Source organism: Pimephales promelas, chromosome 9 (genome assembly GCF_988280905.1).
Source record: "Pimephales promelas chromosome 9, fPimPro1.hap1.1, whole genome shotgun sequence".
Taxonomy (NCBI): domain Eukaryota; kingdom Metazoa; phylum Chordata; class Actinopteri; order Cypriniformes; family Leuciscidae; genus Pimephales; species Pimephales promelas.
Window position 1 is genome coordinate 32,434,653 of NC_142777.1, and position 25,978 is coordinate 32,460,630.

General features: G+C 36.6%; 2 protein-coding genes across 4 annotated transcripts in view; both read right to left on the reverse strand.

Moving 5' to 3' along the window:
• The window catches only part of dgkq (diacylglycerol kinase theta), a 38,325-nt gene extending 37,330 nt beyond the window's left edge, over window positions 1-995 (reverse strand). The window contains exon 1 of the mRNA XM_089135017.1: window positions 138-995. Within this exon, the coding sequence (XP_088991143.1) occupies window positions 138-345 (208 nt within the window). The 5' untranslated portion in view covers window positions 346-995. The remainder of the gene's footprint in view (window positions 1-137) is intronic.
• Window positions 996-5,546: 4,551 nt separating this feature from the next.
• nfkb1 (nuclear factor of kappa light polypeptide gene enhancer in B-cells 1) overlaps window positions 5,547-25,978 on the reverse strand; it is a 39,120-nt gene continuing 18,688 nt past the window's right edge. For all 3 annotated transcript variants that reach the window (XM_039648866.2, XM_089135018.1, XM_039648865.2), the window contains 19 exons: window positions 21,905-22,053; window positions 21,631-21,794; window positions 20,541-20,699; window positions 18,805-18,909; window positions 17,204-17,295; window positions 15,821-15,959; window positions 15,443-15,586; window positions 15,226-15,318; window positions 14,828-15,001; window positions 14,608-14,749; window positions 14,377-14,491; window positions 13,494-13,695; window positions 13,241-13,410; window positions 11,883-11,985; window positions 11,615-11,751; window positions 11,474-11,534; window positions 10,095-10,261; window positions 9,533-9,659; window positions 5,547-6,105 (listed from right to left, as the gene is read on the reverse strand). In XM_039648866.2, coding sequence (XP_039504800.2) covers window positions 6,011-6,105; window positions 9,533-9,659; window positions 10,095-10,261; window positions 11,474-11,534; window positions 11,615-11,751; window positions 11,883-11,985; window positions 13,241-13,410; window positions 13,494-13,695; window positions 14,377-14,491; window positions 14,608-14,749; window positions 14,828-15,001; window positions 15,226-15,318; window positions 15,443-15,586; window positions 15,821-15,959; window positions 17,204-17,295; window positions 18,805-18,909; window positions 20,541-20,699; window positions 21,631-21,794; window positions 21,905-22,053 — 2,538 coding nt within the window. In that variant the 3' untranslated portion in view covers window positions 5,547-6,010. The remainder of the gene's footprint in view (window positions 6,106-9,532; window positions 9,660-10,094; window positions 10,262-11,473; window positions 11,535-11,614; window positions 11,752-11,882; window positions 11,986-13,240; window positions 13,411-13,493; window positions 13,696-14,376; window positions 14,492-14,607; window positions 14,750-14,827; window positions 15,002-15,225; window positions 15,319-15,442; window positions 15,587-15,820; window positions 15,960-17,203; window positions 17,296-18,804; window positions 18,910-20,540; window positions 20,700-21,630; window positions 21,795-21,904; window positions 22,054-25,978) is intronic.

The window sequence follows — 25,978 nt, forward strand, 5'->3', positions numbered from 1 at the left end:
AATTACCATAATAGTGTCGTCTAATACCATCACTATGTGCCATAATTCTACCACAGCAGTTTTGTTGTTTTTAGTAAGAGCACTTTGTTGACATTGCTTTGCTGAATGAAACATGCCGACCAAGTGAAGATTCTTACCTTCACAAACAAACCCAACAATCCCCCATATGAAGTCGCTGCAGTGATGGCAGAAGGTCGGTTTGGTCAGGGTCACTTTTCGAAAGCAGTGTCCGGGAGCGTTGACAGAGTACCGCGCCTTTGAACCGGGCGACTGCTGCGCCTTTTTCCTCCCGGGTCCGGGGCTCGAGCTTGGGCTGTCGATCTTCATCCGACCGCTGTCTGCCATCTCTGTCGGTTCCAATGGAAAATCCAGCTCAAAGAGAAAATGCTCCACGAGATCGGTTGTTGTGAAAGTCACATATGTGATTTGGCAGTTATGTTAAACCCAATCGAGTCATCACTGAATAAAGTGAATGTTTCTTCTCTCCGCTACAGTGTATCAGAGTCGGAAACGCACTACAATGAATCACTGTAACAAAATGTCCAAACGTTCCGATCAAAGCGCGAGTTAGTTACTGAATGAGCGTCACTATCTGACCATCTAACCAGACATCAAACTCAATAAATATGCCAGTCTGCCTTTATCGACGACAACCAGCGCAGTCTGCAAATGCATGAGGGAAAATAAAGCCACCGCGTCCACTTATGTGATGCGCGGAGGTTTTAAACGTTATAAAACGCCTGCTGCTTATCATTTACGATGATTTTCACTTTCTCAGCTGAAGAGATCAACACAAAACGCCTGTAACTTCCGCCTATAGTAGAGCTCCGGCCAGAGAGAGAAACACATATTCACACGAGCTTCACACCAGCAGCCTCAGCTATGGCAAGCCGTTTTAATATTCATTTGAAATTACTAGTATCCTGAGGCGAACCTACATGCAAGTGATTCACTGCAGAAACATTTTTGTTATGCTGGTTGAAAGTCTCCTCATATCCTGATAGCAATATGTTAAGCAGTCTTTTATGTATTTTTTATAAATATAAATCATCTGTGGAAGGCTTAGGACCAAGGCCGAAGTGTCGGCTTCTGCAGTCGCGCGCAGTTGCTCTCCACTGACTGCGTGAAGGGAAACGACTTGCTGACGACACAGCTTAATGCTCATTGGTTTAAACAACAGTGATATATTGTTCTCTTTTAAAATGTTTGATTTTAAAACTCTGATATTATGTACATTTGTTATGGGTGAATAAACTCTGACGTTATGTTCATTTAATGTCTGTTGTATTTCCACTGGTGAACACTGGGTGGAGTATGGGTTTTATTTGGTATAAAGGTAACCAACGAGTAAGAGAAGCCAGGTGTAATGGGAAGCAAACAATTTTTGACCGTGTCAAGATCAAGAGAGGACATGATAACTGGTGATGGCAAGCTGTTTGAGCATCTGAGCTGAAACCAAAATAAACTGTGTAAATGAAGTACTGGACTGAAGTGAGTTTGTTTAGGAGCCACGCGTCAGATATCCCTACAAACACCTCTGAGTGACAAGATGGTCAATTGTCGCTACAACTAGTCTTGTGGTGAACAATTAATCTGTGCAAGTAAAAATATATTTAAAAAAATGTTTTACCTTGGTAATCTTTAATCAAAATCTGAAAAGTTACTTCCGGTCTGGAACGGTTTCTTTTTCTGATGACGTAGGTTTCACAACTTGGGTGGGGAAACGCTTAACCACTCCCCTCAAACCGTTAGTTTGCTATGAGCGAGAGATGGAGAGGAGGAGCGCTAGAGTAAAACCCTGCCCTCTGTTCAATATTCCGTTTCACTTGGAAATACGTCACAGCACTGGAGAAAAATCGTTTGCAACTTCCGGTTCACGGGGACTTTAAGATGGAGAGGCCTTTTATGCGAGTGACCTTGGTGCACGTGCAGAGGGATTTTTTTTTGCAGTTATTTTAATTCTAATAGTGTTTTTATTGTATAAAAAGAATCAGATTACACTGAAGACATTCAAGAAATTTTAGGATGATACCTGCCTCGGTTCTATAAGCCAGTCACAACTGCACTAAACACAACAAGTCACAGTATGTGATGTGTACAGTCAGTAGGCTATCTATAAAAATATAATATAGGCTATGTAAGGGATAATGTATAGCGATGCGGTTGTTAATTTTTTAAGCTTTTTGTATTCAATATACATTATCCCACTTATTACATGATGGCAACCTACCAAATAAATCAATAATGTAACAAAATATTGATTTAAAAAGCAGTTTATTGATTTAAAAATGACTGTATTGCTTCCGCTAAAGAAAATAGTCCGTTCCTTCTCTGAACTCTGATTTTTTTTAAAAACAATATAAAAAAAGAAAAAATTATTGATAGGGCCTACACATATTTGTGGGCGACTGTTGTTTCGTAACGTTCATGCGATCAGAAAGAAGATGAGGCCCTTTTCTGACTACGTTTGGATGTGCGAGTATTAAACTGTTGGTGAGATGGGATGAGATAATGTAACGCTGATGTAGGACAGATGTGTGTGCGTGTGCAGCTGTGCATGTTGGGAGTTGGGATCCGGTGAGAAAATGTCCGGTAACTCTACAAGTAATAACAATATTAATTTAGTTCATAGTTAACGGTTCCTAAACGATGTAACTAAAAGCTGTTAAGACTAGACGTGACTGTGGCGGATGTTGGTGAGCCTGGGTCAGGTCAGTTTGACTTTTTATTTAATGGAATTTGTTTACAGTAAAGAATACACAACATTATATTGGTTTAATAAACTTTATTTAAACGTTCGTTTGGAGTTAAGTGCGCACACTCTTTAACGTTTAGTTTAAGTTTATTCTTACCGTTGTTTTTGTTTGTTTGTTTGATACGGGAGTCCCGTGAGCCGGTGCACCATCAAAAGGGGTTCGCGTGGAAACATTGGTCGTATATATATGGTTCCGGCCGATGATCGGGCCTGACGGGCCACAACCATTCCGGTTTCTTCACTAGCGACAACACCACCACTATGGTACTAGGCTAAACCCTTTACTCAGGTACGAAGACGGTCCGTGTACGTTTTGATAGTTTGTTTTTTCGTTTGAAACAAAAAACAAAATAATAAGACCGCAGGTGTTTTGCCCCTGGTTGCGTGCGCAAGCAGCAGTGATGACGTCGCCGAGAAATCCATGTATATCACCAGACATTCTCTGATATCACTCAGTCATAAGAAAAAAGGTCGCGATTAGACCTACTTTTGAATATTTTTTTTTCATTGGCTGAAACAAGCTTACCTATTAGTAATACAAAAAAAGACGTAGTTGGCTATATAATAATATTACACTGTAAAGTTATCAGGCGAAATGTTTACACAGCTTGCCACACACACACACACACACAAGAGCTCCAAGCTGGATCCACAGGCTGTTTTTAGAATGCGGAATTCCGTTGTGACGTCGACGCTCGCAGTACATCATGATGTTCTGCAGATGTGAGAGTTCCACGCCCTCCTGGCTGCTTACTTAGTCATATAAAGTGTTTTATGTCATAGAGTAGTATAATAAAAAAGTTTTTTTTTTAACTTGTGTGGGGACATCCCCAGAAGAAGGCTTTGTCAGATTTAACTTCTGTAGGCAATTTGGTCCCCGAAGTGTAGCTAAACCTTCAGACAGATACAATCAACAACAGATTGGGTGGTCACAGCTCTTTGTAGCCATGCTTCCTGTTATCATATACATTTCTTTTACGTGTTTCTCAGATTGCTAAACACATTGATGACACGCCTTTAACATACCTGAAATAATAGTGTAGGCCCAATGTTGCTAAAATCCACAGGGCCCGGGACTAAATTTCAATGGTAGATTGTTCTGAGCTCAATGAGGAAGCAATGCTGTAGTGATAGTGATGCAGTGATTGTCATTTGTCAACCAAGGATTCAGGTTTGTCTTCGTAAACTGTAAAACAAACAAATATACAAATTTTAAATTACATTGAATAATCACGTTTTTTCTTCAGTTCCTTTTTATAGAATGATGTTTAAAAAGAGCATGTTTTATAAATGTATGTGGATGGCACTCATTGTAGAATAGCCTTCAGTATATGTTAATTTGTGAGTAGTTTTTTCACTCAGTATCAGATGCTAACACATTCATTAGGACAAAAACATACTGCATACACATTTAACATTATGTTTATACTTATGGCAACTAAATTGCTAAAAGAAAAAAAAAAGGACAACTGGGTTGAAAAATAATAGTTAATGAAAAATATTGTCTATTACAGTATATAAATGATAAGTTATACTTTATTGTTAGGCTTACTGTTGTCCTATTGCAATTTTAATGAGCTTAAGACTATAATATAAAAGTGAAAATACATGAGGTATTATGAGAATTCAGATAATTAATCGGATGTTTTAAAAAGTAAGAAAGGACTCCATCTGCTGGTGATTTTACAAAACACATCACAACAAGCGGCAAAATGAAAATTGCTGTATCAAATTTGTATGCAATATGGATAGTCTGAAAAGTACAGGTGATGTAAAATAAAATTTCAAAACAGTAGTACACAATGGATCGTTTTATTATAAAAAGTATCACAATAAAACCAGTAACAAAGCACAAACAATTTTCCCTCTGTACAACACTGCTTCACAGGTTACAGACATAAATACCAATTTACAGCCAAAAATACATTACAGTGCCTGTCAAACCTTTAGCCTGGGGTTTTGGATGGTTATTGGAACATTATTTACTGTAGTATGAATAATATCACGGAGGCTAAAAGCATTTTGGTGACGCGAGTCCCCAAGTCAGTTCAAAGGTCAGAGGCCATGTTTAGAACATTTCATAAAGCAAAAAGAAAGACAGCTGATCTGGGACACAAATATTCTGTGATGCATGAATAGAACTGATTCTACATTAGCAGAATATCGGAGTGATGTTTTGTCTTCTACAGTTCACACACACACAACAGAAGGGAATGACAGTTCACTTTTTTTTAAACAGAATGATAAAAATGTAACAACAAAAATATTTCTTTAAGGGCACTTGAGGCATCTGGTTGAAGCTATCCACACACACACACACACACACTCCAATCACTGCTTAGGACTGACCCTTCTGTTTTTTTTTTAACCAATCAAACAAGTGGAAGGGAGAATAATCTCTCAAAGCTTATTATTTTTTTTATCACAACCCGTTAGCACCACTAAATGCAAAATAAAATCCATCGCCAACCTAAATAACAGCTGAAAGGTTGAATATGAAGGGAAGAACTTTTTCCATCATCCAACAGATTTGATTGGTCCAGAGGGTCATAATAACCCAGTAGACCTCCTTTTCCTCTCTTCCTCTTCCTGTATGTCATTGCATTGCTGTTCCAAGAGAAAATCCTTTGCAAGCAGATGACTATGAGGAAGTCTGCATAATTGGTTATCTAAACTGAAGGTGCTGTTCTTAAATCGGATTGTTTGTTAAAATACATTAACAAAGGAAATAGTTGCAAGAAATTCAAGCAAGAAATGTTTTTTTTTTCTTTTTTCTTTTTTGCAAATCAGGCCTGAGAATCTAATAATGTCCAAGACATCATAACCAACTAAATATTTAGTTGTGGATGTCATTGTTCAGCTTAAGCACGAATGAAAACAGCCACTTTAATATACCCTTTAAAAGCTATATTATGGCAATTTAAAGATAATATAGCTCTTATAAAAGGAAAACAATACATTTTCAAATAAGTGCTTTTTGGTATTATTAATATTAAAAAGCTAAAAAAAAGAGAATAAAATCCCCATGGCCAGGGGACTCCCCAGCTTAAAGACTCCTCAGAGTTCAGAGCTCATTTGCATTTTGGGCGTGGCTGAGCAGCATCCACAGAGGGTGGTGGCCAATCAAAGGTGTTGGAGGCGTGTCCTGAGGTTGAGTGGCACTGCTGCTGTAGTGAGGAGGGAGAAGCTGGTCTTTAGGGTCAGGCCTCAGTTTGTGCGATTGTGTTTGGAGTCGGCGAGACCAAAGCTGTGGCTCTAGAAAGAGGTCTCCACCCCGCTGTCACATATCCCACTCTCCTCCTGATGGGGGCCCAGTGTCAAAGCCTGAATGGACTTACAGAGCCCTGGACCTGAGAAAAAAATATTAATATCACCATAGAATCATTTCAAATCTTTTCCCTGATTATATATCAAAAACACATTTTATTTATATAGAATATAACTACTTTCGTTAGTTATCTGTAAAACCGCATTTTTCCATCTTAAAAAATACATCTAAATTACGCCATATGCTCTTATTGACAAATACGAAACAATTAGTTCATGCGTTCATGACATCAAGGCTAGATTATTGTGGGTGGTTGCCCTGCACGCTTAATAAACAAACTTCAGCTAGTTCAAAACGCAGCCGCTCGAGTTCTTACCAGAACCAGGAAGTATGACCATATTAGCCTGGTTCTGTCAACCCTGCATTGGCTGCCTATTAAACATTGTATAAATTGTAAAATATTGCTGATTACTTACAAAGCACTAAACGGTTTAGCTCTGCAGTACTTGAGCGAGCTCTTAATGCATTATAGTCCTTCACATCTATTGCGATCTCAAAAGTTGATAATGCCTAGAATATTGAAATCAACTGCAGGCGGGAGATCCTTTTCCTATTTAGCACCAAAACTCTGAAACAATCTTCCTAACATTGTCAGGGAAGCAGACACACTGTCAGTTCAAATTTAGACTAAAAACACATCTCTTTGGCCTAGCTTACACATAACACACTATAGACTACCTTAATTCAAAATTAGAGTGCTGCATAGTTTAGATCAGCTGCCTGGAACCGGGAACACGTCCCGTAAATCCTGATGTACTTGGTACATTATAAGAAGGATGGTGTCTACGTTAATATTAGTTTCTCTGTTTATCCCGAGGGACCCATCCCATGGCCTGGACCCATCCTTAAGTGCCGACCTCATCGACACGGCAGCCATCGGCACTGATCCTCAACATCTCGTCTCCAAACCGGCGTGATTACTTTGACTTCCAAACAGATGGAAATGGACAAAATATTTTTAATGTTTCGATCAAATTCTACCCGAATCACACACTGTTGGCCAGAGGACTGAGCCCGGGTTCTCCCAAGGTTTTTTTTTTTCTCCATTCTGTCCCTGATGGAGTTTTGGTTCCTTGCCACTGTTTCCTTGGCTTTTGGCTTGCTTAGTTGGGGACATTTAATATTCAACAATATTATTGATCTGTGTTGCATTATTTCCATGTTATCACTGTGAAGCTGCTTTGATACAATCTGTATTGTAAAAAGCGCTATATAAATAAAGGTGACTTGACTTAACTTAACATTAGTTAACATGAACCGCACATATACAGCATTTATTAATCTTTGTTAATTTCAACATTTACTAATACTTTATGAAAATATTGTTAACATTATTTAATGCACTATGAACTAACAATGAACAGCTTTATATTTTTATTAACGAATGTAAACAAAGATGAACAAATACACTAACAAATGGATTGCTCATGGTTAGTTCATGTTTTTTAATACATTAATTAATGTTAACTAATGAACCTTATTGTAAAGTGTTACTACTACCTTTATATAGAGTAAAAATGTCATAAAAGTTGTTTTATAAAAAGAAAATGTTCAAATGAAATTGCCAATATACACAAACTATGACGTTTATAAAATTAATTATATAATACTGTGCTAAAACTGTTTCTTTTTGATCATTGTGTTTGCTTGGCAATCATAAACCACAAGCAATTGTAATATATTATTTGATTATTATTAAGTTTAATTACAGATAGGTCTAAAAGTTTGCAAAATAAATACATAAAAAAACTAATATCACCAGGTCAACCACTTGAGTGACAAGTTAAAAGAGTAATTTAAAAATAAAATAAGTCAGAATATTTGGTTTGTCCCTATTTTGCATTAATAACAACAATCCTCAGAATATGAAATATTTCACATCATAATGTTTCCTAAAACATTTGTTTCCAGATTTAGAATCCCAAATTTCATGAGGTCTCTTTTGAACCCCACTCTATTTATTGAACAACAAAAAAAAACAACAACGTGGCACAACAATATGGACAACCACGAGAAGGAAACCGAGACAAAAAAAACAACAAGAAGAAAACTTTCCCCTACTGGCTTACACATGCTCACTGAACCCTGATGACGAAACCTTCAAATCAGACAGCAAGGTGGAAAGACTTGTTTCAAAGAAACTGCGCCAGAAACGAAAACCAGAAGTGCCATATCTGGCTTTCACTTCTGTTCCTGGGAATCCCCCTCTCAAGTGTCCACTTCCCCCCGAAACAGACATCACTGTAAGCGAACACTACAGCAATGTGTCGGGTCACCCTGAGACCGAGGGGAACTCCTTTAGAATGCAGTGGCAGTGCTGTTTTGTTGACATCATGCTTGAGTGCACACGAGGTGATGTCAGAACCACAATGTGATATTATTGTTACGGAGAGAGGGGATCGAGACTGACACTGATTTAATCTGGGGGTTTTTACAAACCATATTGTGGGACAAAAAAACAACAACCTCTCAGTCCAAAATCTCACTCATTCTACGAAATGTCACAATGACGACGTGCTCTTGGGAAAAGATCTAAAATGACTCACCAATGAGCAAAAAATACCTTTTGAGAACATGAATCTTTGAGGTTTATGTTCTGGTACACAAGACAAAATATTAAAGGAGTAGTTCACTTTTAAAAAAAACTTTTTCAGTGCAAACTGTTCAAAGGGCTTTAAACGATTTCAGACGATGAATAAGGGTCTTATCAAGTGAAACGATCGATTTCAGACGATGAATAAGGGTCTTATCAAGTGAAACGGTCGCTCATTTAAAAAAAAACAACAACAAAGTTTAAGTTTTATAAGCTCAAATGGTCGCCTTGCTCTGTTCTGTGATGCACGTTCGTGACTCTCCTGTTCGAACTCGTTTATCAAAATGAACGAATCTTTTTTCATGTCATTTGGTTCATTCAACGAACAAAATGAATAAGTTGACTCTGGAAAAGATTCATTCATTTTGATGAACGAGTTCGAATAGGAGAGTCACGTAGAATTGCATGTTTCTTGAGCAGCAAATCAGCATATTAGAGTGATTTCTGAAGGATCATTTGACGCATAAATAATGAATAGCTTTACCGTCACAGGAATAAATTACACAATTTCACAATATTACTATTTTGAATTTTTGAAAAAATAAATTCAGCCTTGGTGAGCATAAAATGTCTTTAAAAAAAAAAAAAAAAAAATCTAGACCCCAGACATTTGAATGTCAGTGTGTTGTCAGTTTTTTGTTTAATGTTACAATGGCTTTAAACGAAGCGTATCTGATCAGATTTTCTTTTTAATATTATTTGACAAATTACTCATTTACTAACATAACCAAAGGGACTTACAGTGGAAAAGTTGGTAACGGTTGGAAAGTTGGACACAATGGTAATGGTTCATGGGCTAAAACCAACAACGTTTGGCTTCTCAACTACTTAGACCACACATATCAAACAATATTACCTGTGAGCTGAGGTGTGGTTTGGACTGCTTCAGGCTCCTTACACACAGCCTGGAGTAAACTAACAGCACTGCTGTTCCCAACATGCTTCAGTCCCTCCAGCAGCTCATGCACCGTTCCTCCAGACACCTGAAGGAGACAGATGATTAGCAGCTGAAACCAGAACAACAACAGGAAGCACAAAAAAATAACAGTTCAGCGTACTGATATAGATAGTATTAGAGGAATTCATATCTTTAATGTCATATGAAAATTATGTCAGGTTTGCAATGCACAACATCAGGCCGTTCCTGACTGAGACAAACAAAAACAGTGCACCGCCTCTCAGAGAATCGCATTCGTTTGCAACACCCAACCTCCAACGATCCAATCAATCCCCGAAGGACGAAATCAACCCCTGCCCTACATTTTTTTCCTAATTTCAGAAGCCGTTTCACTCGGATATACGTCACGACAATGAAAAAATTACTCAACTCAACTTCCGTTTCACGCCAACGTTAACTATTTTTCTTACCACCGTCCAGTGTTTCTGTAAGATTGAAAAAAGGAAGTGATTTGGTTTACCTCGTAGCTGTCCAGCAGCTTTCCAGCCGGGCAGGAGCTGAGCCTGAAGGCGCTGGTCAGGATCCCGAGCCCCAGAGCATGAGCCAGACTCTCCCATCCTCCCGTCTGCCCCTCCAGTGCCTGGCACAGATCCTGCTTCGTTTCAGAGCTCAAGCTCTTCATGTCACCTGCCAACACGAGCCATGTGTTCTCAACACACACTAACTTTCCAAAGTTTGGGCTTTTGATACTTTTGTTCAGCAAAGATGCATTAAATTACACAGTAAAGACATTTACAGAGTTAAATATTTCAAATAAATGCTGAATCCTGAAAACAAGTATCACGGTTTTCACCAAAATTGTATTGTTTTTAAGTTTGATAATAATGAGAAATGTTTCTTGTGCATCAAATCAGTATATCAGAATGATTTCTGAAGGATCATGTGACACTGAAGACTGGAGTAATGATGGCTGAATATTCGGCTTTGCCATCACAGGAATAAATTACATATTTAAATATTAAATTAAATTGTAATAATATTTAAAAACATAGCAATATTTTTGATTACATAAATGCAGCCTTGCCGAGCGTAAGAGACTCAAAAAAATAAAAAAAATTTGTACGAACCCCAAACGTATGAATGGAAGTGTACTGTACATAGTAGTAAAATAGTTTTCCTTTTTGCTAAAAGCATTACAATTTTCAGCAGCTGAAAATAAACAGTCAGGTCCCCACACCTTTATATTAATATCCACAACTTTTCCAGTCCACTGACTTCATGATAACTGGATAAGGTTTTTTTTTTTAATTGGTTTATAAAGAGTATTTAAATAGTTTATTAAAGCTACACTGTGTGATTTTTACCCCCATCTAGTGGTAAAAAGTTATATGACCATCCAGTGAATATTAGTTTCTGTTCCTCTCAATTCCGATTTCGTTTTAACTCCTATGGTGGCCAATGTAGTCCAAGATTAACATGGCTTCCAGTTCAACTCAAACGTAAACGCGAAAGGCGAAGCTTGAATTAACGGGTATGTCCCTCTTTGGCTAATGTACATTCAAGATGGAGGGGCAACATGGCGACCGACATTAGAACCCCTCACCCGTATGTATTTTCAATGGCATATACACTCACGAGAATACTTTATTAATTGAACGAAGTAAATACACATTAATGAGCACATATATTTTTGAAAGAACTAAGTGTTTTTAGCTAAGAATAAACTAAGAGTTACACAGTGTAGCTTTAAATATTTAGAGCTGAGCATAATTATATTATTATATTTCTACAATAAATGTAACTTTCATGCCAAGATTTTATTCATTTAACCTTTTGAACCTAAAAATGCCCTGAACAATTAAAAAAATTAAACATGACAAGAAAACAAGGAGCTCATACCTTGCGGTGGAACGACGATAGTGTTGGGCTGATACTCTTCTCCATTAAGAATATCATACACCTGTCAGCACAGAACAGACCACACGTTATTTTCACAACCAGCAGTACAAATACATTACATCCCACATTTGAGAAACCAACCTCTGGGGAAGTTGCCATGTTCAGAGGGGTCGTCCCAGGAATATAGCCTTCATCCTCTTCCTCATCCTCGCATGTGCCACACAGCTCATCATCTTTAAAGAACAGCGGTTCAAAGTTTTCCTTATGAGGATCTGCTCCTGAAAGCAAAGCACACAACAGTGAGTCGTGAAACATCTTTAATAAATGATGAATTTGCTTTAGAATGATTCTACCAGATCTATATATAAAACATTAATGGCAGCATGCAAAGACACACATAATTCCTCACCTGCAGCCATTAGAAGTGCGCTCAGTTTGGTTGAGTCCCGTCCTGCAGCAATGTGCAGAGGAGTGGAGCCGTTATATGTGACGCTGTCTACATATGCGTTACCCTGCATGGACAAAATGTAACACGTGCAGGGTTATTCATCAAGAGATATTTCACTTTCAAAGCGATTTATGGAAAATAAGATTGTCCTTCATATTCTAATATATAAGATTTAAGTTCTTTACACTGTCGAGTTTGACTGTTGGTCCTTCAGAAACCGCTACGGCTATGATGTCAGACTTGTCAGTGTATACTGTGATATATCATGTGACCATATTTGTTGTTATATGCACCTCCATTCAAAAGTTTCGGGTCAGTAAGATTTTATAATTATTTTTGAAGAAATTACTCCGCAAGGACGCATTAAATTGATCCAAAGAGACAGTAAAGACATTTAAACTGTTACAAATAAGTTCAAATAAATGCTGTTCTTTTGAAAAGAGAAAACTCGGAAAACAAAACATCAAGGTTTCCGCAAAAATATTGAGCAGCACAACTGTTTTTAACATCGATAATAATAAGAAATATTTCTTGAGCAGCATATTGGAATGATTTCTGAAGAATCATGTGACTGCTACTAAATATTAATCTTTGCTAAAAAAAAAATAAATTAGAAAAGCAAAAGATTTTAAAAAATATTATACATTAATAATAACAAACATATATTTTTTTTAAATTATATATATATATATATATATATATATATATATATATATACACACACACACACACACGTATATATATATATATATACACACACACACACACACACACGTGTATATATGTTTATATATATATATATATATATTATAAATATAAATAAATATAAATACATATAAATGTATATATATATACACATATAAATATATATAAATATATATATATATATTATAAATATAAATAAATATATATATATATATATATATATATATATATATTTATAAATATAAATATATATATATATATATATATATATATATATATATGTATGTATATAAAAATGCACCGACCCCAACAGCAGTTAAACCATTAAGTATTTATAAATTTGAAAGGGTTACTCATTTCACATGAAACAAGTTTAGCCAAACATACTGTAACAGACATTATTTAGCAATAAAAGTCTTAAAGAGAAAGTGAAGTTAACTTTTAACAGTTAGTGAGGTCATGACCACCTAAAATATACACTAATTAACATTTATAAGTGGGCTTCAGTTGAAAAAACAATACAACAGCAGAGTAAACTTTAAAATAATAGAAATATTTGCACTAAAGTAGCCATTCACCGCCTCATTGATCATGTATGGAGGTGTTAGTAGTACCTCCAGCAGGAGGCAGCCGGCGAGGGAAAGGTTTCCCAGCTCTGTGGCCAGATGAAGTGCTGTGCGGCCACACGTAAGCTCCTGAACCTCCACGTCTGCCCCGCCATCCAACAGGGCCCGCACACAACTCAGACTGTTCGCCTGTACAGCCAGGTGAAGCGCGCAGAGACCTGAACACACACATATAAACATAAAATCAGAGCCCAAAACATTTGAACGCATGAATGATTCTCAGACAGTAAGTCCAGCGTACCTGCTGTGTTGGGCATGCTAGTTAACTGCGCCACTGACTTGTGCTTTAGCAGCAATCGCAGCATGCTTTCCTCTTTCTGTTGAGCCGCCAGGTGAAGCGCCGTGTTTCCATGGCGATCTGTCAGCGTGACGTCCACCTTAGCCTCCAGTAAAGCCTCGACTGCCTCTTTCTGCTGCGTCAACACTGCGAGGTGCAAAGGAGTCTGGGACAGAAGTGTCAGAGGATTTAATTGGCTACTGAGTTTTTGGAAATTTCACAGGCCTCAGTTGTAGTGAGAAACAAAACCTGTTTTTAAAGTATTGTGTGAGTTTTTAGTATACCTGGTCGTAGGGCTGTGCGGTTAATCAAAATTGTTTTTCGATTTTGATTTCGGCTTCCAAAATTATGAAAACAAGATAATCGAGGTAAAACGATTGTTGTGCCGCTGCCGCCCAGAGCACTTTCGTTCCTCCCTAAGCCAAACTCGTAAAGGTTTGGAACAACTTGAGGGTGAGTAAATGATGACAGAATTTTCATTTTTGGGTGAACCATCCCTTTAATGTACACAATGAAGTATTGCTGACTGTTTACTCGTCTTCTCTAACTGTTTTGAGGATCTTTTACTTAGCTACATTAGTTAACTTAATATTAGTGTTTGCGGAAGTATCGATAATTGTGAAATTTCACTGATATCTAAAATTTAGGGGTGCAACAAAATAAATAAAAAATTAGGGCTGGACTTGGCTAAAACCGAAACTGAAATTGCCATTTTTTGTGCATCCCTACTAAAATAACTCCCATCATAAAATAAGACGTTGATCATATCACCTACCAATTATCGTGATTTCAATATTGACCAAAAAAACAATGATTATGATTTCTGGCCATAATTGAGCAGCCCTACCTGATAGAGATCATTCCTCATGTTGAGTACATCCTCTCCAGGGAGATCAGAGATGACTTGTGCTAGATTTCGCACGGCATCTGCCTGACTGTGGATCACTCCCAGATGTAAACCCCTAAAAACCAAACCCAAAATTTCAGTAAATCATTTTTGGGTAAAAACAACATTGTGTTTTGGTGAGAAGTGTATAGTTTGGTCTACAAAGACATGAGTTTGGTTTGTCTGACTTACGTGTCTCCGTTCTCGTCTTGAGTGGTCATGAGGGGGCGCTGTGGAGCCAGAAGCATTCTAGCATCACCGCTTAATGCGTAATGAAAGAGAGCTTGAGCATGTCTTCCAGCTAGCTCAGCCAAATGTGGCTCTAACACACAGCCTGAAAAGAGAAATGCACAAATTTATCCAGAGACAAGTTTATAGATTTAGCTGCATTGACTATACCGGGAAGTCTAACCTGTGGCGTCTAACTCGAGATCTTCTGTAGGCTGTGCGTCATCACTAGCCCCTCCCCGATTCAGGGGAACAGGTTCAGGCTGGGCACAGATCCGCACCCCTCCACCTGAAGCAGGATCATCATCTGTATCACTGTCGCTATCCTCTTCACTGTCTTCTACTGGGTCTTGATATGCTAAAAGAGGAAGGATTTTTCCCAAAATATATATGTAAATATATATTTTCTTATAACATTTGTACAAATCCTGAGGTCCTAATTTTTATTTTATTTTTTTAAGTTAAATAACTCTTTTCACCATTGATAAGAAATGTTTCCTGAGCATTAAATCAGCATAAAGGATCATGTGACACTGAATATGCTGTGATGATGGCAGCTTGATTGACAGCATGGACACTCACTATGCTTGATGCTAGTCCCGCCTCCTCCCATGCCTGAGAAGTTGTATCCAGTCCCATAATTGTTATAATTTGAATATCCCTGGAAAAAATGCCCTAGAAGACAAAACCATTTAAATCATTTGATCTAAAAGATTTGGCCGACATCAATGCATCAAAGCAGTGCAAGGGTGGGATACTGAAATGTTAAATTAAAAGGTCCAATGCAATATTGAAGTACCTCCACCTCCTCCACTGGGACCGCCCCCTGCTGTAGACCCACCCCCGCCTCCTCTAAACATGCCTCCAGCTCCGCCTCCTGCGCCGCTGTAGTCCTGGAAGTTTGGCAGGGTTTTCTGTCTCTTTCTCTGGACCTCTTCTTTGTCTAAAAACAGTTTAAATGAGAAATTCAGTGGAAAAGTAAACCAGTATATGGGCAGAGATTAGACTTTTTACTTGATTGCTATGCAGTAAAAAAATTATAATTTTTTTTGACTTTTTTTTTTCCTGTCAGCAATTTTTTTTTTAGCTCGCAAAATTGTGGCAAAAATCCTTAAAAAAGAGAGAGTTGATGCTGTGGTTACCATCAAAACTTGTGGGAGATGGGTAAAGACTGTACCTATAATCTGTGGATGGTAAGTGAATGGCTTGGGTTCGCTTGTCTCATTGTCTGACTTCCTCTTGAGCTGCACAAACACAGAGATGGGCTTCTGGAGGTTCTGGTCTCGATATTTAGGCGTCTTGAAGACGATGGCAAACTAAGGGATGGAAATTAAAGGTGGATTATTCATTCCGCCAGAATATTTTATTAATTATAATAATATTACTATACAATTAAAGTCATTTAAAGTCGATATGTAACAGTGTCTTGATGAATAATTAAACAAATTTTCAGCAAGGATGTATTCAATTTATCAAGTGACAGTAAATACATTTTTAATGTTACAAAATGATTTCTATTTCAAATAAACACTGTTCTTTTGAACTTTCTATTTATTAAAGAATCTGTAAAAAGATGCATCAAGGTTTACAAAAAAAAAGAAAAAGAACTGCTTCCAACACTGATAATAATAGGACATTTCTTGATAAGTAACTTGATGCTGTAATGATGCTGATCATTCAGCTTTGCCATCACTGGAATAAATTACATTTTAAAATATATTTAAAACAGAAATAAATTATTTTAAATTGTAATAATATTTCACAGTATCACCGCTTTTATTGTATCAAATAAATGCAGAATAAAATCATATAAAATATATTTTAAAAATCCCAAACTTTCAAACAATAATGTATAAATATACACTCAGTTTTGATTCAATGCTGGCTTAAAGGAGTAGTTCACTTTTGAAAAAAACTTTTGCTGATAACTTACTCACCCACATATCATCCAAGATGTCCATGTCTTTCTTTCTTCAGTCGAAAAGAAATTATTTTTTGAAAAATTTTGAACAAATCTTTTTCCCAGTCAGTTTGTTCGTTTCGTTCGTTGAATTAACCAAATGACTCGGAAAAAGACTCATTCATTATGATGAACGAGTTTGAACATTTGAGCTTATAAAACTTAAACTTTGTTATTTATTTTTTAAATGAGCGATCGTTTCGCTTGATAAGACACTTATTCATCGTCTGAAATCATTTAAAGCCCTTTGAACAGTTTGCAATGAAACTGTCTTTTGGACCTTGAACCGTTTGGTTCCCACTGAAGTGCATTATATGGAGAAAAATACTGGAATGTTTTCATCAAAAACCTTAATTTCTTTTCGACTGAAGAAAAAATGACATGGACATCTTGGATGACATGGGGGTGAGTAAATTATCAACAAAAGTTTTTTCAAAAGTTAACTACTCTTTTAATAAATCCTCAATCTTTTATTTATTCCAGAGGAGTTAGGATTTGTCTATAAGAAACAGACTGAAGGCATCATCAAACCACAAAGCAAGTCACTAAACATAAAGAATCAGGTTTCGACCAGTAGGGCAGACAAGTTCCTGTGCTGACCTGTCTATGGACGTCAGTCGGAGAGAAATCCCCATAGGCCTCCCAGGTTAGACCCGAATCATCATCTTCATAAAACCGCACCTGGATGTCATCTGTCACAAACACAATGACATCACATAAAAGGAAAACAAGAAAATGAAATTACTGTGAACCAACAGGGAAAGAAAGAGGAAACAACGGTGGCCAGACACACAGTAAAATTTGAATAGCTCTGTCATCACCATGCAGAACGCTCTTACTTCCTCAAAAGCCCCGATTTAATATAATACACACTTCACTCAACAGATAAGCACATTACAGACACATGATCCAGAAACATATCAGATGTTCTACGTTTCAGTTGGAAATACCACGGTACTTTGATGATATACTGTACCATGATACCAAACAATAAAATAATCATGTAAGACTGTCTTTTTATATGACCCCAATGCCCCCACAATATGATTCACGCAGTAAAACTTGTCATTCAATACATCACAATGCCATTAACAGACCATGACTGAAACTGTGATATGAATCTTATTCCTCATTTTAAAACACTCCAGACAGAGCTTGTTGTCAATGTTTCAGTTGATTTAGTGGGTAGTAATGGTGAACACTGTTGATTTTGTATTTCAGGTTCAACCAGAATCAGACTGATGTTTTTTTTTTTTTTTAATCATACTATGATTTGTCCATGAAGAGATGTCATCTTTGTGAGCAAGGTGGGGATAATATGAGGGAAGGGAAATGGCGGGTAGGTTGTTGAAAACCTGACGTAAAGCTAACTTTCTCCTACCCTCGAATTTGCATATGAAATGGGGAATTCCCTACAGCTGGAAATCTGCAGTGAAAACTTCCTTTAAGAGTGCAGGGCATCCAAAATCTAGGTGGCGTATCACCTGTTCAGCTAAAACTGTTTCATTCAGAAAACTTTACAAAATGGCTTTTTCAAATGTTCCTGATCCTTAAAGAATCCACATTTACATCTCTTTCTCCTTAGGTGAAGACGGTCACCATTCTCTCGTTCTGACCCTTAGCAAAGTCCCTTTTAAAACAAGTCGGTTCCCTCGGCGGCCATCTTGGCAATGCCCCGGGCAACTATTTCCCGTCATACAAGTATAGCTCCAGTCTACATTAATGGCAAAAGACGGAAATCTCTATTACATTTAAGCTGGTCTAGCTAATTTAAGTTCACGAGTAAAACAAACAGGTTATGGCTCTATCAAAAGGGCAATTGGCTCTTTAAACCATAAGGTGAGACTTCCAGTCCTTTTTTCAGTGTTTTTTGATTTCTTTTTTTTTTTTTTTTTTTTTAAAGACCATACTAACCCCAAACTTTCGAACAGTAGTGTATATGCAAATTATCTTTATGAATGGCTAAACTCTGCAAGGGAAATAATGAGAATGACCAAGTTGCTGTGCGGGAATTGTCTATGTTAATTTGATCATGGTTGTGATGTCACAGTAATTGCTGAATAACTTCAAGATCTTTACTCTTTTAAGATCTCCATTGTAAATATTACAATTTCAAAGTGGCAAGGAAAAAAAAATTAATTCTGTCCAGCAATAACAGACAGGCAGAGCATGCCATGACCGTTATGATATTGCTTTCTGACCTTTCTGGACTTTGTCACATAGCAGATAGACCTCCTCTCCTCCTGTCACACAGCCGGCAGTTCGATCCATCCGTACTATCTTCAAATTGGATGCATTTGGGGCTTCTAAAAAGCAACAAGAGAGACAGGGGTGTTAGAAACAAAACATTTTTTTTTGTGGAGTTTCCTATGGAAGCTGGTTTCTGCTACTGAATAAAAAAAATAATTGCAAGTTTTTATCTCACAATTGCGAGAAATTATGTCAGAATTGTGAGAAATAAATTTGCAATTGCGAGATATAAAGTCATAATTCTGAGAAATAAAGTCGCAAATGCGAGATATAAAGTCACTATTATGAGAAATAAAGTCGCAATTGCGAGATATAAAGTCGCAATTCTGAGAAATAAAGTCGCAATTGCAAGATATAAAGTCGCAATTCTGAGAAATAACGTTGCAATTGCGAGATATAAAGTCACTATTATGAGAAATAAAGTGGCAATTGCGAGATATAAAGTCGCAATTCTGAGAAATAAAGTCGCAATTGCGAGATATAAAGTCACTATTATGAGAAATAAAGTGGCAATTGCGAGATATAAAGTCACAATTCTGAGAAATAAAGTCGCAAATGCGAGATATAAATTCGCTATTATGAGAAATAGTTGCAAAAAAAAGACAGAATTTTGACTTTTTACCTCACAATTCTGACTTTTTTTCTCTCACAATTGCGAGTTTACGTCTCGCAATTCTGACTTTATAACACATAATTACAAGTTTATATCTCGAAATTCTGACATCTTCTCTCACAATTGTGAGATATAAACTCGCAATTGCGAGTTATCAGGCCAATTCTTAGGAAAAAAAAGCTTTTTTCCCCTCAGAATAGTTATCTCACAATTCTGACTTTATATCTCGCTATTCTGACTTTATATCTCACAATTCTGACTTTAGATTTCCAATTCTGAGAAATAAAGTCAGAATTATGAGATGTAAACACAATTGTGAGAAATAAAAGAATTGTGAGATATAAAGTCGCAATTACCTTTTTTTATTTTTCATTCTGTGGTGAAACAAGCTTCTATCGTTTCCTTATATTTCCTTTTCATTTTATTTTTTTACTCTGACAGCACTGAGAGAGTAGAAATGGGCAGAGATTATCAGAAAAGGGAGGGGAAATTGAAAGTGTAGGCTTAGTTTCAGGGAGGAAGCAATACCTGACAGTTCTCTGCCAGAGAGCGAGAGAGACAGAATAAGAAAAAAAGAGAATGAGACTGAAAGTGAGAGCTAATAACGATCATTAGCCCCAAACTCAAAATCATGTGAACGCCACGTTGACAGAAACTACTGGGACAAACAAGAGAAAGAACAGTGTTTGTTGCTAAATTATACATATTGGGCTAAATGAATTAAGGTCATTATAGTTAACTAATACTAATACTAAAACCGTTAAATAAAACTATTTTGTTACTTGAAATAAAATTTAATAAAGTCTGTAAAAAAGTTTGTATAAAAAAACAAAAATGAATAAAAATGACAAAAAAACACTAATAAAATAAATAAATAAAAACGAATTAAGAATGTTAATAAAATCTAACACTGTACAATAAGGTTTAATTTGTCAACTGCATAGTTGACATGAACAATTAACAATACTTACAGTATTCATCAATCTTAATGTTACTTTCAACATAAAGCATTAATAACATTAACATTTTCAACTTCTGATTGACATGGTGCGCATGAAGAAGGATGATACTCACTGCTGTCAAAGATTGGGTCGGAAATGACCGGATCCAGCCTGCGGGAGAACCCTCCATCACTGTCGGGCAGGAAGGCTGTGAACATGAGCCGAACCACACTCAGGTCCATCTCCTTCGACTGATTATTGGCTGCACTGCTAATCAGGGTCCTCTCAGGTTCTGAAATACAGTCACAATGTTCTGAACAATTCAAGAATTCTTAAAAAGACTCACTCATCTCTTAAACCTTTCTGTTGACCAGAGTATCTTCAGATCATCAGGAGACATGACAATTCCTATTTATATTCATAGGACCACTGCACTCGGACCAAACTGGGGTTCATTTTCTTTGTACAAAGTGACAAGTGTTCGCTTCTTGTGGAGTTTAAACCTACAATCTTTCGGATCCTATTCCAGATCTTCACCCATTGAGCTAGAACAACCACAAGCAATTTCATGACTAAATAATAAGTTTAGTCACTTGTATTTTTGGGTTGAAAAGTACAAACCAGTCAGTAACAATGGTCACACACTGCATGCCATCAACTTCCTGCAAAAATGTATTTATGTTCATGTATTTACACTACAGTTTAAAAATGTGGGGTTGGTAATATTAATGTTTTAGTATTTTATGCTCACCAATGCATTTATTTGATGAAAAATACTGAAAAAAAGTAATATTGTGACATTATTACAATTTAAAATAGCTGTTTTCATTTTAATATATTTCAAATTGTATTTTTTTGATGGATCAGCATCATTACTCCAGTCTTCAGCGTGAGTGTCACATGATTCTTCATAATATATTCTAATATGATGAATTGGTGCTAAAGAAACATTGTGAAAACAATTGTGCTGCTTAATATTTTTGTGGAAACCGTAATGCATTTTTTTCTTTGATAAATATTACGTTTAAAAAGACAAAACATTTATCTGAAATAGAAATCATATGTAACATAAATGTATTTACTGACACTTTGCTGAATAACTGGCCAAAATGTTTTGGACTGTAAAATACATCTAAATACTAAAAATACAACAATAACATTTATAATTCTTTTTGGTGGCATTCAACTAGAATATGGATGGACACACACACACACACACACACCTGTGAGTTCTCTGGGTATGCGAACTTCTCCATGTAGGGCATCTATTTCAGGATTGATGAATATGCCGTAGTTATATCCCATCCTGTAGGCCTCAATCATCCTCTCCTCCAAAATTTTACTCACGTTCTTCTTTGTCACATGCAAAATGCCCAAGTTAGGAAAACTGTGAAACAAGTGCAAGTGGATATTAATTATGACCATTATCATTGCATGTACCAAAAGTGTTGCTGCTCAGAAAGAGGTATTTTGGTACGTTGAGAGATAAATTCAGACCTGATACTTGAATCTTTAGGCTGCAAATCGGCAATGCAGATTCCTTTATCACACTGTTTGCCCACCAGACTGTGAGCATGAAGATGGGGCTCCGGAGAGTTGGTCACCAGCTGAACGACCACTCGTGCTGCTCCCTGGTAGTTACAGATCTGTTGTCCCACAAACAAACAGAAATCAATGACAAAATATAGTTTAAAAACACAGTTTCAGATCAAAATCCACAAAAAAATTGCCACTTTGCCATAATAATCGTCAGCATCATCATTTATCAATAAAAACAATTACTGATCATTTTCATTTTATCTATCTATATCTATATATATATATATATATATATATATAACAATTAAAAAAATATTGTGAAATAATAATAATAATCACATATAAATAAATTATTATTATTATTAATTCACAATGAATAATATAATAATTTATATAATTTATTATGAAATAATAATATTAATAATAATAAGCATCCTCATTACCCATTTATAAAACAATTATTATTGATCGATTAATAACGGATCCATTGACAATTATCATTATTATCTTATAATGAATAAAATAATTTCATTTAACATAGAAATAACAACAATAATAATAATAATCTACTCAATAAACAATCAAACAAATATCAAAAATATAATTATTTAAAAATAACAAATTCATTTATTGTGAAATAATAATAACAAATCATGAATAATTAAAAATATCATCAATAGATTATTGTCTTTATTTCAGAATAAATAACAATCATTTATAACATATTGTAAAATAATATTGATACATTTGAGAATTATCTTATGATCAATATAATCATTTAGATAATGTTAAATAATAATAATAAATCACCATCATCTAGTCAATTAAAGCTATTCATAAATTAATATTATTTTGCAATATTTTAATAAAACAACAGTAGTTTTTGTTTTGTTTAAACAAACAAATAGTACCATATTATATAATAAACTGACTATTCATACATGGGTATATACAATTTGAAGTCTTTGTGCAGCAGTTCGGCAAATACTGTTCAGAAAGTCAAACCAGAAGATATTAATGGCAGAGGAATGTCACAGGTATGCTAATCTCGTTTTGGTAGGGGAAAACCCTGCATTCACAGGGAAAGTGGGCGGACAATCTGTGGACTTTTCCACAACATAATTTGACCATTCTCATCAACACCATCCTAAATAAACACACAGACACGTTAAAATGAAAACAAAAGAGTGTCACGGTGACTTGAATAACAAGCAAATCCCAAACATTGATAAGAAAAGACTTTAAAATCATCTCTTCTTGACTCATATGCTGGGGTGTGTGGTTTGACTGCTTATAGGGCGAGTTCAAATGTGGCTTATAAGACACTTTCTCTGGGAAGAAATGACTCATGCACATAGAAATATCAACCCCCAGAAAAAAAATACCCAGAGAATATCAAAGAACATAAACGCAAGCCCCTGTAGAAAGATCGTTGGATGATATCATTAAAACACTGATGCCACACACGAAAACATACGTGTGCCAATGCGTAAATAATTATTATTCTCCATTTCGCCCTCTCATTTCCAGCTAAGAGTCAAACAAAGCTGAAGACAGCTGAGCAGTTGATGTGCAATATGGGCAACAGCTGAGCTAATTTCCTCTTGCTGTGAGAAATGATATCAAATTCATCAACACGGAAATCCCTAAAATAAATCTGTATGATGTACATAACAGAGCGAGAAAATTAATAGTAGATCACAAATGAAATCAAAATTATAGCACATGTGTTAAGATTACCAAAACCGCCAGATTTAAAGGGGTCATGAACTGGCTTTTTAAATTTTATTACATTGTTGTTTGAGGTCAACGTATGACGTTCGCTTGGATTTTGCATTCAAAAACATTAAAATGAATAAGTAATAGGCTATTTTCTACCCTAGATTTGAGCCTAGCTTGGTTTTTATGGGCGTCTCGCACTGAAGACTTGGAAGTAAACGCCCACTGCTGTGAGTGGATAACAGTTTTGCATATTATAATGAGTTTCGACTCACGCGTCGGTGCACATGGGGGAAAAACGTCCAATGTAAACCGGAATGATTTGCCCATACACATTCGACCCAGAGTCCGTGAGTTGCACCATTCCTGTCAGATCCAATATAGACGGCACAGCACCGTTCTTTACTCTTAATCGGTCTGAAAATCCAGTCTTGTTTAAAACAATCCTCAGTGAAATGAAGCGAACAAACGGACAATGGACAGGGTGTCGTGGGGATTCGTAAACGACAACAGGCGTCGGGACGCAAGATTTGATCGTATCATCTCGTATAGTGTGTCATAGTGGGCGACAACCTACGTCGCGTCTGCGATGCTTCGCGACATCACGGCAAAAAGACTAACATGTTTAATTTTATTAACGGTCGTCCACGGCGGTTCCGTCACATGTATGAGGTTGACCAATAGAAGCACAGAAGCTTTTCTGTACACAACTTTCAAAAATGGCGAAACGAAAGAGAGACGATGGTGCTAACGTTAAAACTGAAAGTAAAAATATAAAGAAAACAATATTTTACCTCAAGTTCTCTTTGGAATATTGACAGCCCATACCGTCCTCTTCGAGCGATCCAGGAACGTGTCCATTTTCGGGGTTTATTTCTTTTTTTTTTCTTTTCTTTTTTCTGAACACAGCACAGCCAATATAACACTCACCGCTTCATCCATTGTTTGTTTACGTTCGTTTCCGGAAGTCACTCGCTACTAGTTTCGCATTCTCGATGACATCACGAGCGCCATTAAAGATGGCATGCGATAACTGGTCAGGAAGCAACGTGTAGTCTGACATGTCTTGTCCACGACACAACAAGATTTTAGGAGTCAAAATCGCGTAATCTGACACAGTGACTATCGCAACAGACAAAAAAAATTTTGTAATCTGAACCAGGCATTAGATGTCAAAAGCTCAAGGAAAATTTGATTTCTCAGTTCATCACCCCTTTAAAACAAGACTATTGCCAACGCATTCTCATCCTTTAACGTCATATAGAACGCTATATGCAAAAACGGCGCTATACTACGCACATGGCACCCGTTATCGTTAATATAACACGCGCTGTGAGGGCTAAGTTTAGGTGTGGGGTAGGGTGTGCGTGTCATATTCACGCTAAAGGATTTATGACATCTTGGGTTTGTGTGTTATATTAACAATAAAGGGTGCCATGTGCGTAGTATAGCGCCGTTTTTGCATATAGCGTTCTATATGACGTTAAAGGATGAGAACGGGCTGCTATTGCATGCTATGTAGAGAGAGGGAGTGGATACAGTGGTAAATTTCCATAGTTGAAATTGAAAAGTTTTAAAGAGGTTTTATCATGCCCTTTTAGAAATTCTTGATTTTGTATTGGGGTCTAATAGAAAAGGTTTTCATGCTTGTATGTTAAAAAAAAAACATTGTTTTTCACGTATTTGTCATTGTTGCAGCATCTCTATTCCTAGTCTGTCAGTATCGCTCCATTTAGTTCTGGTCTCCATAAAGCCCATCCTTCCTAAAATCGCAATGTGCTTTGATTGGTCGGCTGGACCAGTGTGTTGTGATTGGTCAACCGATTTGAACATGTTTTGTCAGTCACGCCCCTTTACCATATACAACATAAATGCACACCAAATAAAATTGATCTGATCAATAATTTGGAGTCCCAGTAAAGCCCACACTTAACCGGAGGTGTATGTGCAAAGTGCACACACACACACACACACACCTCTTTAATGTGTGCTTGTCGGGGCGAGATATCCCATATCTGACGCCACATTACAGAGAACGATTCTTCCCACTAATTAACCCAGTGACACAGTGAGGAAATTCCCAAACAGACTGCCGTCATGAAGAAGAACATGATCACAGAACAAAGTCCTTCTTTCATTTCTCCCCTCTCTTTCCTTGTTTCATTTCACTCACTTTCGAAACCTTGACCTTAAAATAACTGCCCTGGCACAGACAGACAGTTGTTATAAATAAGCAGCTACTATTCTTAGCCGAGTTTCGTGAGCAAATATTGCGTCATTTGGATTTATCACTTGATGAAAGAGCCGCCATGT